A 14,979-nucleotide genomic window follows, 5' to 3' on the forward strand; every position below is an offset into this window, starting at 1 on the left:
ATGCTAATGAAATGGTTATGTCTGAGATATTAACTTATAAATGTCTGAATATCTGAAGTCCGAGTCCAAGAACTGTAACTCACTTCTCTTGTATGCAGATGGCTAGATTTTTGGAGTCAAACATGTACAATTGCTGATTATATATATATATTTGTGTGAGTGTATTTGTATAATTTATATAATATAGATACCCAAAATGAGTGTTATAATATAAATAAGACTGTACTCTCCAAAAAAAAGTTTATATACTATGCTATTGAATTGTACATTTAACATACATTACATTTTTCCATTAAGATGTGCATTTGAAACCAAAAACCTTAAAAAGGAAGTGAACAGTGTAAAAATAAGGAACCATTGTGCTTTCATGTATTTGTTTTCCAAACCAGAAACACGGGGACAAATTGATCTCTGGTGTAAGGCTACTGAATTCAGTGAAGTAGTAACAGGGATAAATTCAGTAAAGACAGTCAGATTCTACTTTCTCAATTAGATATGCATAAATTAGGTTGGAGTAACACCACTAAAGTTAAGGGAGATATTCTGGATTTACGCTAGTGTAACAGCAGAATCTGACGAAGTGTCTTGATTTCAAAATTTGATAATTTTAGTAGGTATGGTAATGCCCCAGAAAACCGATTATACAAATGTTCATTAGCCATCAAATATTGTTCAATTAAACACTTATTGATTCACTTTTGTTTCATAATTAAAGCAAGCTTCTCAAACTACAAATAGGCAGAAGGTGTGCATGAAGGTGACCGGTCACTGCCAAGTTACTTCTAACTCAAACCAGAAAGGGTTCAACGTTGTTTCACATTACAGTGATATGCAACAGCACAGATTATGGAATAATCAACTAACCGCAGACAGTAAGGTTCAGAAGCTGTCTCTGAGCCTGGCATCTTTAAACAACTGTCTTAAAATATCAGAAAAGTTACTGTTTAAAAAAATTCATACCTATCTCCTGCAGTCAGAGCTGCTAACTTCTCTTCTCCAGCCTGAGGTTCTGAACTGTCATCTAGAATTCTTTGCATCTGCTGTTCAATTTCCCGAGGCTTCAACAGTCTACCATCATGATATAGCCAGACTTTGAAATAACGGCCCTTATGATACACGACAATGTGTCTGCTGTCCTTCATGTGCTGGATAGTGTCTAAAATCAGAATCAAGGTTTGAAAGCAACCTTAGGTCATGTGATGTTAGGATGCAAACAATCCGATACCGAATGTTTAACTCTAAAGGGCATATGCTTACCATAAAATACCATTGTGTCTAAGCATACTTGTTTACAAAATATTAAATCCCACATTTTCATTTGATTTATAATACTGGCGACACATTATCTGAAATTTAGCAAGAAAATACTGCTATACAAAATAGCCAAACAAAACCTCTAAATTTTATAATAATTTCATATATACATAATGCAAACACTTTCTAACTTGGGTGCCAGTGTTAAGCAACTAAGAAAGTGACCTGAGTTCCAGTTCTGTGATATGGCGAGGAAGTCAGTGCAGGAAGGATGGCATAAAAGTGGCTTTACATCACCCAGGCTCTTCAGCTAGTTGGCACCAGCCACAAGTTAAAGCAACCTCAGGGCTGCCCTAACTTATGCCTGTGGCCCACAATCACATCTGTTCTGGCAGCTGGGAATAGGCGGAGGGCAGCAATGCTACCGCCACATCCCTCAGATGGGGGCTATGAAAAGGGTAGTGACGTAAGGAACATTCTGACACTCATGGATTCAACTCTATATTCGAGGATTCTTATCTGGCCACAATTCACTAGTTTTATGGCTCCTTTGTGCCTTTACAAAGGGACCACACCTCTTGACTGAAAATCAGGACCCTGCTTTTCCAGCGGTTCCAATTGCCCCCAGCTTCCACTATTTCAATAAGAATTTCAGGTGATCCACGCCTCTCATGATGAGACCACTTATTTAGGTGCCTAAATATAGATTTAGGTGCCTAAAAAAGTATGAAAAGATTAACATATTACATAAGTAACTGTCTCTAAACATTTGTTCTATTACTAGAAGAATGTTATTTCTGTACATCTGTAAATGTCTGAAGAAAATTGCACGGGTTTCCTATGGTAGCGAGGGTGGACTGACCAGATGATCTCCCTGGTCTTTTCCATCTCTGAGGTCTAATATAAACAGTTCACTGTTGTCATAATATATTCAGTTGTAAGAGAAAAAATTAAAATAAGAACTGTTTAATGGATACTGTATTGAGATAATTAAGGTTTCATCACTGGCAGTGTGGAAATGAAATACATTTTTAAAGCATAAAATTCCTATTTTTAATAGATAAATGAAAAACATGCTGAAACTGAAAAGAACAAACAGGACATGAAACAATGATTAAGGGAAAGTGATTAATTATTTTATGAAGATGACAGAAGATTTTCATACAAAATACTTTAAGTTTGCTGCCTGGAGCAGCAGAAAAATTAGGGTGCAACTGTGGTGGTTTTCAAATGTACAGAATTTACTTTAACTGTAATTTGTTACAACAACAGTATGTCAATTTTATATCATATTTCTGCAAAGCTCAACGCACAGAAAGTATATGAACCAGTTACACGCAGCGTTCCTACATTTTCAGTATCAAGGCCTATTTCTTTTCAGAGTATTCCAAGTAATTAGAGTACATACACTGAACTTGCCTACAGGTCAGAGATTATTTCTCCAAGCCTCTCTATGCCCAGACCATTCTTCAGGCCAGTGAGAGGGATATAAAGGGGGGAACAGTGCCATAGTCTTGCTTTCCTCCTTGCTCATTTTGGGGCAACATGTACCCCAGAAGCAGACAAAAAGAGCAGTCTCTGTAGTCCCTGGACCTTTTGGAGATCCTTCCCCTTGGAAGGCTTCTTTTTCCTTTCCCTTCCTTCTATGCCTTAGTCAGGGACATCCTGGCTCCAAGTGACAACTAACAACTACTGGTGTGAAATGTATTTCCATTGGTTCTGAGAAGATTCAACCAAGTATTCACTTTTCTGACTGAGGATTCTTGATGGCTTAAATACTCCTAACAAATTGCTCCAAAGAGGAGAATGGGCCTGTTTTTGTTAAGACTTTTGTTTTAAAACAAAAAGCTATCTGCTTCTGAATCCAGTTTCTTTGGTTTTGTCCTGAACAGAAGTACCCTATATACTTGTTCATAAGCCGAATTTTTTTAGTAAAAAAGGGAAGCACCAGAGAAGGGGGTCGGCTTATAAATGGGTATAGAGAGGGAGAGGTGGGACACAGACCCTCTCCCCAACAGAGAGAGCAAGGAGAGGCAGCACAGCCAGAAGGGAAGAGGCAGGGCCAGAGTCTCTCCGCTTCTGGCCACCCTGCTCTCTCCCCAGCCTCCAAAGCAGCTGCAGCTCCGGGGCTGGCAGGCTGGGGCCATGCCACCTGGCCTGGCCCCACTCGCCGGAGCAGGCTGCGGCCACGCCGCCCAGCCTGCCGGAGCAGCTGCAGTCAGGTCAGAGACATCCTCCCCTAGCCCTCCCCAGATAAGGTGGGAAGGGATGGGATGGGGAGAGTGTGGGGGTCCCAGGCTAAGGATAGGGTCATGTGGGGGGTGGTCGCAGAGGTTACTCCCCTGACTCCCAGCTTCTCCCCCTCTCCCCCCCAAAATATTTCCCCATCATTTGCTGTCCTGGCCCGTCAGGACAAGCAGCTGGCGCGCCGGGACACTTTGTTTACTTAGGTTTACTTCCGTGCCTGCAGACACTCGAGGTAAACAAACCATCTCGGCCTGCCAGCGGCTTATCCTGATGGCCCGGGAGCCAAAGTTTGCTGACCCCTGAATTATAGGGTTGGCTTATGAACAGGTTATACAATTTTTCCATTTTTACTTATTCATGGGGGGGGGGGGAGGGGGAGGTCGGCTTATAAACGAACCGGCTTATGATTGAGTATATACGGTAATTGTTTTATTCCGTAGTGAATCATTACCTTGTGTTTATGACACCACCACAGAAGTTTATATCACACTCACCATTGGGACTTCATTGTAGGATTAAGTAACAGAAGATGGGATGCAGGATATAATTTTAAGAAATGGCAAGAAACATTTTTAAAAATGCCAAAGTGTGTAAAATGTATGTACCCTTGTATATTCGCTAGGATGCTCTCTTTTGTAGCAATTTATAATTGCTGGTTGAAGATCAAATTAACAACCTTAGCAGTTCAACTCTCGCCTGAAGACACTTTAGGGGATAAGAACATAGCTCTAGTTTCCAAGCCTACTTGATCCACAGTTTCCCAGATTAACAAGGGTACCAACTACAAGAGTGTTTTTTGTGATATGGTCACATACCATCAACCCATTTCATACAGCCCAGTGATTTGTACTAGTGATGAAAGGTTTCATATCCCTTTGCTAGTCCCCAGAACTACCAGTATGTATAAATCTCTTATGAATGCAGACCTGGAATACAACATACACAATTTAAATAATAGTGCCTTACTTTCTAGCCATTCCCCTTTCTCTCTTTCTAAACATTTTAACTACACCTATCTACTATGTCCTATTTATATTGCTCTACCATTAGAGTGACTTGTGTTTGAAGATAGCCCAAAACTTTTACAATTATTTAAACCTTACGATTTCTGTAAGGTAGGTGAATATTTTTTTCCCCTACAGGTAAACTAAGCACAGGAAAGTAAAGGGAACTGCCTAGTGTCACACAATAAGTGGCAGACACAGAACAAATTGCAGGAGTAGACTCCCCCCTCTATTCTAACCAGTAGACACTCCCTTTATTATACTGACAACCTTTCACAACGCGGTGGAAGTAGTTCATAACTTTGAAGAATTGAGCCCTTAATTATAAAATGCAATATAATTATCTTAGAGAATGTTATGGAGAAATCACAGTTTGGATAAAAAGTGTCATTACTATAGGTGATTTCAACCGTGACATCTCTTACTATGTACAAAGAAGGTTAAGATGCAAGTAGGGTCTAAAAACACTGACAGGACTAAAACTGTACCTGTCTCTATGCCTGGTATACGACTAGTGTTGAACATACGTTCATACTGAGAAGAGCACATTGGGATGGTATTTTGAATCATAAGCTGAAAGGAAAAAAGGAAAGTCAAAAACAAAATAAAAAGATTTCAAATGACAGAGAATGGAACTCTCATGGAGGTAAAAACGTAGATAAAAACCAAGAAGGACCTTAAGGAACAGAATAGAGAAAAAGTAAATAAATAACAAGGCAGCAAACAGTTTCTTAGGGCCAGCTTCTAAACAAAGGAAAGGAACAGCCAAAAACCATTAATCTGTCAGAATACTACCATATTAACTGAAGTCAGTCAAAAAGGAGAAATGTCTCTGCAACTATTATGCTAATTTGCTAATCGCTGAGAAATGGTCATGGCACACATTCAGTTTAACATAAGAGCATCTTTTACTCCTTTTTCAGGTTTTGCTCTTTGAAAGTACAGGTTTAGCAGCTTATGAATATATTAAGAGGACACCCTTCGGAAATATTCCACAGACTGTTTGGATTCCCTGATGTTCCTTGTCCTTGGCTGGCCCCGCTTACCTGTTTCCTCTCCTGGGATACGGGAGGTATTAAACATTCGCTCCCACTGAGCTGAGCAGAGTGGAACAGTGGATCCCATCAGAAGAATCTATGCCGCAAACGTATGTTACAATTGCGTTTTTATATATACAATTAGCAAATTGAGAGAAAAAACACACAGACTGGTTAGAGAGAGACTGTAGGACAACGTGAGGATTCTTAACACATCAAAGACCTTTTTTCCCCCCTTTCTTTCCAGTTGTCCCCTGACCTACCCATGTTAGGTTCCATAGTTTTTCCACTAGTTGTATGTACACTGCCCAGCTACTCCGAGCTTCCACTTTAAAAGCAGATCAAAGCTGTGGATTTAACAGATTTAAGGTTTTCTCAGTGCCAATCACTGATGCAGAACTTCATATCATCCACTGGGAGTTGCCTCTTCACAGCCTCTGATTCCTCACAGTTACATAGCATATCAGTGAATATATTTTATATATGTATATATGCAAGAGAACAGATTCTTATTAGACTGCAGGTCTCTTAAAACAGTCATATGATCCTAGGTCTCAAGCAGAACTGATTCCCTCCATTAGCAGCATTTATTCATTAAAATAAACGGCCACGAAACAGAGTAGAAATGAACTACAAACTGAAGGCACAGAGGAAAGGGGAAGCCCTTCGTATGAACAGAAAAGCCATTGGCATGGCATTACCTGTACATTACTCAATTAAAAATAAATAAATAAATAAAAATCTAGTCATCCTCCTCAGACTCATTCAATGACTGTTTTTAAAACAAACTGTGATACCATCAAAATGGAGAGAGGAGATATTCATATTTAGAAATGTTTTCTTCTAAAGTTTTCAAATACCATTTCAATAGTGGTTAAGAATTTTCTAGCCTTATTTTTTAATTTGTATAGGATGCAGTGAAATGGACTAAAGCCATAAGGCCCATATCAGAATCTGAATTTCCCCAAAGTTTGGAACTATTCAGATGCTGGGTTTTGGTTTGCATCTGTCTCTAGTATGATTTCCGGGACACATCCTTCAACTGCTTCAGTTGCAACATAACAGTAGAAGTCACTTCGTTGAGATGCCTGCTTTAAAAAAAGAAGATGGACTAGGAATCAATTTTGTCCAGTGGGTTCCTACAGCCTTATGTGATGCATTATTGGTATGCAGTATCCATTTCAATGGCATGCACAGAAAGGATTTTCTAGCTCTACACAAGTTTTAAGCTACTTTTTGGTTTGAAAATGCCTCTAGCCTCCTAACTTGTTTAGCGCTTAATGTCTACACAAAGGGCAGTGAAATGATCTGATCTTACCCAGGTATTACAAAACCTTGATTTCCTGATGCTTTTTATTACTCTCCTCAAGGCTGCACTTTTTGATAAAGTTACCGAATTTTTACATTTAGTTTTCAGGGATTTAGAAGTTTGAAGTTTTTCAAAATTTAGCACAATTTTACTTATTTTAGAACTGAAGTACTGTGAGGATAGACTGGAAATGTAGTTAGATGGATTTCTGCCACTGAGATTTATGGTAGTTGTCACATTTCAATTTCCACATCAATATGCCCATTAAATAGGTTCCTCCATTTTGCCAGGTTTATTTGCCGAGGTGTAAGGACTCAAGGTTGGCCCTGTTTGTCCTTTGTGTGTGCGTGCATGCACACATGCTGCTCTCTGTATTCTTAAAATGCAGTATAAAAGTAAACAAAGAATGCAAACTATTCCGGCATAACATTTCTGCTGCTCCTGGAAAATGTCATTTTCATTATTATCTGCCTTTTGTCCATTAAAATCTTATTGCACAAACCTTAAAACTTGCCTTAAAAACCACCACCACCATAATTGCATCTTCCTACAGGGTAGTACAGACTTCTGCAGTTTGAATATATTATCATACTAATTAACATGTATGTGCATCGTTGCCTTCTACTAGACAGAATACTCAAGTGTAACGTGACTATTTTGCCCTCCAGTGGAGTGCAGCCCACAGCAAAGTTAAATTCAAACACTACTGTAGCAAAAGGAAGTTTTCCTTTAGCTTCCATTGTAGAGGTCTACATCTTTTTAAATAGAAGGTCCCACGAGTGGAGTTTTAACTAGCAACCACAATGAGTTTGCAGCCACGTTAGCTACAGTTACATACACTGTACCTTAACATAAGGCACTACTTCTCTCCTAGGTTACTTTTCAAAAAGGATGCTGATTTGTTAAAAAGTAAATTTGAAGACATTAGAAACTACTAAAATGGATTTACATACTGGCTTGATTTCCTGTCTGTCCAGTTTTTTCCTGTAGAGCAGGGTGGCATGGATAACATTACCTGCTCTAGCTGCCTGCAGGGAAGTGGGAACAACATACAGAAAGTCCTGAAGATAGAAGAAAGATAAGTTAATATATGTACTATAATTGCCAAACTCCATTCAGCAAACAGAGTTCATTAATCATGCATTAGTCAAAATACAATTTTCCCCATAATTAATTCCAGCGTCATTACAGAAAAGGCGTTCATGTAGGGAAACTGGCCAAGTCACTAGCCATAGTGTGCTTAACAACTTCCTACTTTAAACAAGTTTTCTTAAAAAGTCACAAAATAATAGCAGTACCTGCTCCTTGAGTATCATCAGATTGAAGACTTGTTGCCTGAAATCTAGTGTATCGAACAGTTTACTTAGCTAGGTCTACAGTACAAGCACTACCGCAGCAGAGCTGCAGCTACACCACTGTCAGCACTGTAGTGTAGCTACTTGCTGCAGCGACAGAACAGGTTTTTCCATTGCTGTAGTACCACCTCTAGAGGCGGTAGCTAGATTGATGGAAGAATTCTTCCATTGACTTAGCAGTGTCTATACTAGGGCTTAGGTCAATTTAACTGCATCTCTCAGGGGTGTGAATTTTTCACATTCCTGAGCAACATAGCTAGGCGGACCTGCATTTTAGGTGTAGTCTGGGCATCACACTTGCAACAGAAGAGCAATACTAAAAACCTTAATTCAAATCAAATCATGGAGACAGTGAAGCCTGGAAGCAGTTAGTGCTTGTTTTCTGATAACAGAAGTTCATATATTTTTACTTTCAACATGTACATATTCAGGAATTTAAAGCAGCATCTAGTATAACAACATGCTTGTGGATTAAGTAGTATATGGAGCTGTGATGAATTGGGGCTATGTCTGTACAACTTATAAATTCCGATTGACATCGTGAAGTTGTATTATAAAAAACTGCTGTCAGTGCCTGTGGCTTGATCTACACCTAAAACCTCACACCACTAAGAGACACAGTTAAATTGAACTAAGCCCCAGTGTAAACCAGGGGTAGGCAAACTATGGCCCGTGGGCTGGATCCAGCCCGTGAGGGCTTTGGATCCAGCTGGTGGGATTACCACCCCCGTGGCGCCATGAGCTCCACGCCACTCCCGGAAGCGGCCAGCACCATGTCCCTGCAGCTCCTGGGGGTGGGGGGCAGAGGGCTCCACATGCTGCCCTCGCTTGCAGGCACCGCCTCCCGCAGCTCACACTGGCCAGGAATGGGGAACCGCGGCCAATGGGAGCTTTGGGGGAGGTATCTGCAGGTGAGGACAGCGTGTGGAGCCCTCTGCCCCCCCTCTTCTTCTGGGGCCACAGGGACATAGTGCCAGCTGTTTCTGGTAGCGGAGCGGTGCAGCGCAGGGCCAGGACATCCAGGGAGCCTGCCTGAGCTCCACTGCGTGCCACTGCCACCCTGGATCCGCTCAAGGTAAGTGGCACCAGGCCAGAGCCCGCACCCCTCCTGCACCCCAACCCCCTGCCCTGAGCCTCCTGCCACACTCCTCCCTCCTCCCCCCTGCCTTGAACCCCTTGTACACCCCAACCCCTTGCCCTGAGCCCCTTCCTACACACCGCACCCCCCCCGCACCCCAACCCCCTGCCACAGCCCTATATTCATGGCCCTGCATGCAATTTCGCCACCCAGATGTGGCCCTCGGGCCAAAAGTTTGCCCACCCCTGTAGACAGTGCTAGGTCAATGGAAGAATGCTTCAGCTGACCTAGCTACTTCCTCTTGGACAGGTGGATTTACTACAGTGACAGAAGAACGGCTTCCCTCGCTATAGTAAGTGTCAAAGCTTAACACACCCCCAGAGATCCAGAGCACAGAGACTAGGATTCCTCTTACAGAAATCCTAGTGGGCGGTCAACAGGGAACTCTCACTAGAATCAGTCATAGGCATTTATGAGCCAAGAGGCAATGCTTGTCACTGTAAATAATTAGTAAACTCTACAGGAAGTAATAATACTCTTTGAACTTCTAAATCTGAAGTAGAGTCCTACCAAATAAAGCAGAGCTAAAGACAGAGGAACTGAATTTCTTATGAAAATTCCATATTAAAAGACATCAGCGCTTTTGTAAGATATTATGTGCAGACTATGCCAGCAGGAAGAAAGCACAGATCATATCAGTTAGTAGCAATGGAGTTAAGAAAGGAAGTATTAAAACAAAAGATAACAGGAATCCTAAGAAAGAGTGTTTCTATAAAAAGGTTTAGAAGATTTACTTACCATTGCATAGTAATTACTATTAACCATAATTGGCCCACGTCCTCTTAGGTAGATATATTCTTCCCACCAGTCGCTAACCTACAGAATGAAGAGAACAAAATTTAGCATAAACTAATTAGCCTGTACTTCTGCTCTTCAACTGATTCAGGTCCTCTACTGTAGTGGCTCCAAAACACTGGGTAACATTATACACCAAGCAGAAGGAAATTTTTTTTTTTTTAATTAATTCTGAGTGCTGAAGTGTCACTGTTTGGGGAAAGAGAGCCACAAGGACCCACGAAACTAAGGTCAGAAACTCAGCCTTAACTCTCAGGTAAGCAACTTTTGAAGCAATCTCCCATCTTCTCTTCAGACAGTATTTTTAAAGTGTCCTTATAATACGTATCATAATAAAGCTTCTGAAATATTATTCATCCTATGGTAGAGCTGCTCTAGGGTCTGTATAAGCTTGTTCAAGCTACCCTGTATAGCTAAGATTTAGACAGGCCAGTAAGATGTGTTTTTGTGACCTCTTTTCCCCCCTACCCCAAATGCACCCTCCCAACACACCCCTCACCCACCCATCCCGGTGGCTACAGCTTTGTTTCCCTCTCTAACATGTACACATAATTGGACAGATTCACATCTGCATTAAGTTCATACTCAGTGCAGCTGAGGAAAGCAGGAGGAAAAGGTGGCTCTAAACCACACTGCCCTTCCACTCCCTGGATCCCAGACTGGCCAAGTGGAGAAGTTGCAAGTTAATTTAATAAGCAAATATAGCAGTAAGTAGGTTTTGAGTCCTGTTCAATGACAGACAGGAAGCCTGGTCTAGAGTAATGAGATAGGAATTCTTAAGTTCTACTCGTGGCTCTGCCACTTACTCACTGTGCAACACTGAGCAAGTTATTTAATCATTGTCTCAATTTCTCCACCTAGAAAATGGGGATATCAATACAGTAGAACCTCAGCGTTACAAACACCTCGGGAACGGAGATTGTTCGTAACTGAAATGTTTGTAACTCTGAACAAAATGTTATGGTTCTTTCAAAGTTTACAACTGAACATTGACTTAATACAGCTTTGAAACTTTACTATGCAGAAGAAAAATGCTGCTTTCCCTTTATTTTTTTTAGTAGTTTACGTTTAACACAGTACTGTACTGAATTGTATTTGCTTTTTTTGTGTGTGTCTGCTGCTGCATGATTGCGTACTTCCAGTTCCAAATGAGGTGTGTGGTGGACTGGTCAGTTCTTAACTGTGGTGTTCGACTGTACATGTACTCACCTAGTACACAGAGGTACTGTAAGAATTAATGGATATGAAAGACATTAAAGATGCAAGTGCAAGGCATTTTTAGTAATTTTGGTTTTGGACTTCCTTTAAAATTAAAGATTGAAAATTGAAAAAGCATGTATTAAAATCAGGAAAAAAAATGCAACAGGACAGAGTTAAAACTATGTGCTTTCATAAGAGCCTTTGGGTCATCTGCTTACATAGTTTGTGGCCCACCAGGATTTCAGTTTCAAATACCACTGTAGTTTTGGTCCAAGATTAAATGCAAAATCTTTGGCAAGACCCTCCATTCTTTTGAACTGTTCATCATTCATAAGTGGCTGAACTGAATCCAGATACTAGAATAAATACAGAAAAGAATTCATGTCAGTGCCACGGCTTTCACCAGAGCTTATTGTCATTTATTCACAAAGAGCTTAATAAACAAAGGGAAGTATTCTAAAGTCTGTTTACAGGGTTTCAGCTGTAACAGGTGTTAGTAAAAAATAATTGAGCGCATACATCTTGAAAGACAGAAGCTCATTTTCTATTACTATATCTATTTCTCCCCTTCAAATATGGTACTTTCTCTTCCCATTCCTACCTCATGTACTCACTACTTGCTACCAAATCATAAATGAAAGCACATCTATTAGCATAGAATTTTTGGAAAAGTGATTTTCCTTTTAGTAGGTGATATATTTTATATTATGAATTAAGTATTTCCTTAATTTTGAGCCATTTTAGGTATGTTTTTTTAGTTACAGGGGACTGAATTAACTATCACTATTTTTGTTGCCTATTCATTTTCATATATAGTTACTTTGCCTAAGGCCAGCAAAGACTTATCACCTGCAAGAATCAAAATAAGCCTAAAACTGGTTGGAATCTTGCCTAAAGGAATTCCTAATACAAAGCCTATTATAACAGGAGCACTATACTTAAGTAACATCAAGAATACACAATACAGATAATGAAAGCAAGGGATATCAAGGACTCTATCCCAGTAAATCACACTCCATTGTGTGCTGCTGTATCTACTGACAAGGCATGTAATATCGTGCACTTATCCACTGAGAGCCTAGGCCCAAAGATAAAGATTAAAGGAAAAAGTGTCAATCTTTAACTCTGAATTACCCTTGGTCTGTCATAGCCTTTATTTTAATTGATACATAACTGTGTTAATCTGTTACTAAAATTGGAGGGATTGGAATGTTAATAGCATTAACCACTTCAGTACATTTATCATATAAAAGACACTGAAAACCATTACGACATTTGGAATCAAATTGTGAAAAAGTGAATTCAGCTCTTCCAACAACACACCCTGTTAACAGTGTTTTCAACAGCTGGGACCGGCAGTCGTGGCAAAGATGTCTGAAAGCTGTACAACATTGGTTTACAACCTGAGAAAAGCTTTACCAGCCTCTGAAATAAAAAACAAACAATCTATTACATTCAAAACAACAAAGTATGTGTGAGATGAAAATTAATCATACCCTAGCTTTTCATCAGTAGGTCTTAAAACACTTTACAAAAGAGGTAAACATCATTATCCCCATAGTGCACTTTGGAACTCAGGAGATCTGGGTCCCCAGCTCAGACACCAACCTGATGAGTGACCTTCAGCAAGTCACTTTACGGGTATGTCTACACTACGAAATTAGGTCGAATTTATAGAAGCCGGTTTTATAGAAATCAGTTGTATACAGCCGATTGCATGTGTCCCCACATAAAATGCTCTAAGTGCTCTAGTCGGCGGACCACGTCCACAGTACCGAGGCTAGCGTCGACTTCCGGAGCATTGCACTATGGGTAGCTATCCCACAGTTCCCGCAGTCTCCGCCGCCCATTGGAATTCTGGGTTGAGATCCCAATGCCTGAATGATACAAAACAGTGTCGCGGGGGGTTCTGGGTACATGTCGCCAGGCCCCTCCCCCTCCCTCAGAGCACCAGCAGACAACAGATTCTGCCTTTTTACCTGGGTTACCTGTGTAGACAACATACCACGGCAAGCATGGAGCCTGCTCAGATCAGCTCACCGTCACCATATGTCATCTGGGTGCCAGCAGACGTGGTATTGCATTGCTACACAGCAGTAGCAGCTAACTGCCTTTTGGCGGTAGACGGTGCAGCATGACTGGCAGCCGTAGGGCTGCATTGCACCAGCCCCTTGCCTTTTGGTAGAAGATGGTATATTATGACTGGTATCCATTGTCATCGTACTGCAGTGGCTGTCAATCATGGGCACCTGGGCAGACATGCAACTGTCTCGATGATGATGGTTATCAGTCGTAGTATGCTATTTTCTGCCAATCACCTAGTATTTTCTGCTAAGCACCCAGAAGAGGCCAAGGGCAATCTGGGTGCTGGCAGACGTGGGGCTGCATTGCTACACAGCAGCAGCCCCTTGCCTTTTGGTAGAAGATGGCATATTATGATTGATATCCGTCATCGTCGTACTGCGTCTCTATCAGTCATGCTGCACCGTCGGCTGCCAGCTTAACATGTAAAAAATAGATTTGTTCTGTATGCATTTGCTTCCCCTCCCTCCGTGAAATCAACGGCCTGCTAAACCCAGGGTTTTGAGTTTAATCTTTGGGGGGCCATTCTGTGTGACAGTTGTTTGTATTTCTCCCTGATGCACAGCCACCTTTCTTGATTTTAATTCCCTGTACCTGTACGCCATGTCGTCACTCAGCCCTCCCTCCCTCCCTCCTTCCCCTGGTCCATCAGATACTAGTTTCGCGCCTTTTTTCAGACCAGGCGCCATAGCTAGCACTGGTATCATGGAGCCCGCTCAGATCACCGCGGCAATTATGAGCACTATGAACACCACGCGCATTGTCCTGGAGTATATGCAGAGCCAGGACATGCCAAAGCGAAACCCGGACCAGGCGAGGAGGCGATTGTAGCGCGGCGACGAAAGTGATGAGGAAATGGACATGGACATAGACCTCTCACAAGGCACAGGCCCCAACAATGTGGAAATCATGGTGTTACTGGGGCAGGTTCATGGCGTGGAATGCCGATTCTGGGCACAGGAAACAAGCACAGACTGGTGGGACCGCATCGTGCTGCAGGTGTGGGACGATTCCCAGTGGCTGCGAAACTTTCGCATGCGTAAGGGCACTTTCATGGAACTTTGTGACTGGCTTTCCCCTGCCCTGAAGCGCCAGAATACCAGGATGAGAGCAGCCCTCACAGTTGAGAAGCGAGTGGCAATAGCCCTGTGGAAGCTTGCAACGCCAGACAGCTACCGGTCAGTCGGGAATCAATTTGGAGTAGGCAAATCTACTGTGGGGGCTGCTGTGATCCAAGTTGCCAGGGCAATGAAAGACCTGGTGATATCAAGGGTAGTGACTCTGGGAAACGTGCAGGCCACAGTGGATGGCTTTGCTGAAATGGGATTCCCAAACTGTGGTGGGGCCATAGACGGAACCCATATCCCTATCTTGGCACCAGAGCACCAAGCCACTGAGTACATAAACCGCAAGGGGTACTTTTCAATGCTGCTGCAAGCCCTGGTGGATCACAAGGGACGTTTCACCAACATCAATGTGGGATGGCCGGGAAAGGTACATGATGCTCGCATCTTCAGGCACTCTGCTCTGTTTCGAAAGCTGGAGGAAGGGACTTTCT

The 14,979-nt window shown here is 41.8% G+C and overlaps 1 protein-coding gene across 5 annotated transcripts in view; it reads right to left on the reverse strand.

Annotated features, from left to right (window-relative positions):
- Nucleotides 1–14,979, reverse strand: part of CPT1A (carnitine palmitoyltransferase 1A) — a 72,304-nt gene that overhangs the window by 23,301 nt on the left and 34,024 nt on the right. For 4 of the 5 annotated variants that reach the window (XM_054027812.1, XM_054027810.1, XM_054027808.1 and 1 more), the window contains 6 exons: nt 12,663–12,764; nt 11,558–11,695; nt 10,083–10,160; nt 7,805–7,912; nt 5,552–5,639; nt 961–1,156 (listed from right to left, as the gene is read on the reverse strand). In XM_054027812.1, coding sequence (XP_053883787.1) covers nt 961–1,156; nt 5,552–5,639; nt 7,805–7,912; nt 10,083–10,160; nt 11,558–11,695; nt 12,663–12,764 — 710 coding nt within the window. Of the gene's footprint in view, nt 1–960; nt 1,157–4,993; nt 5,079–5,551; nt 5,640–7,804; nt 7,913–10,082; nt 10,161–11,557; nt 11,696–12,662; nt 12,765–14,979 lie in introns of all 5 variants that reach the window. The other variant, XM_054027813.1, reaches the window with a different exon arrangement.

This window comes from Malaclemys terrapin, chromosome 4 (assembly GCF_027887155.1).
Source record: "Malaclemys terrapin pileata isolate rMalTer1 chromosome 4, rMalTer1.hap1, whole genome shotgun sequence".
Taxonomy (NCBI): Eukaryota; Metazoa; Chordata; order Testudines; family Emydidae; genus Malaclemys; species Malaclemys terrapin.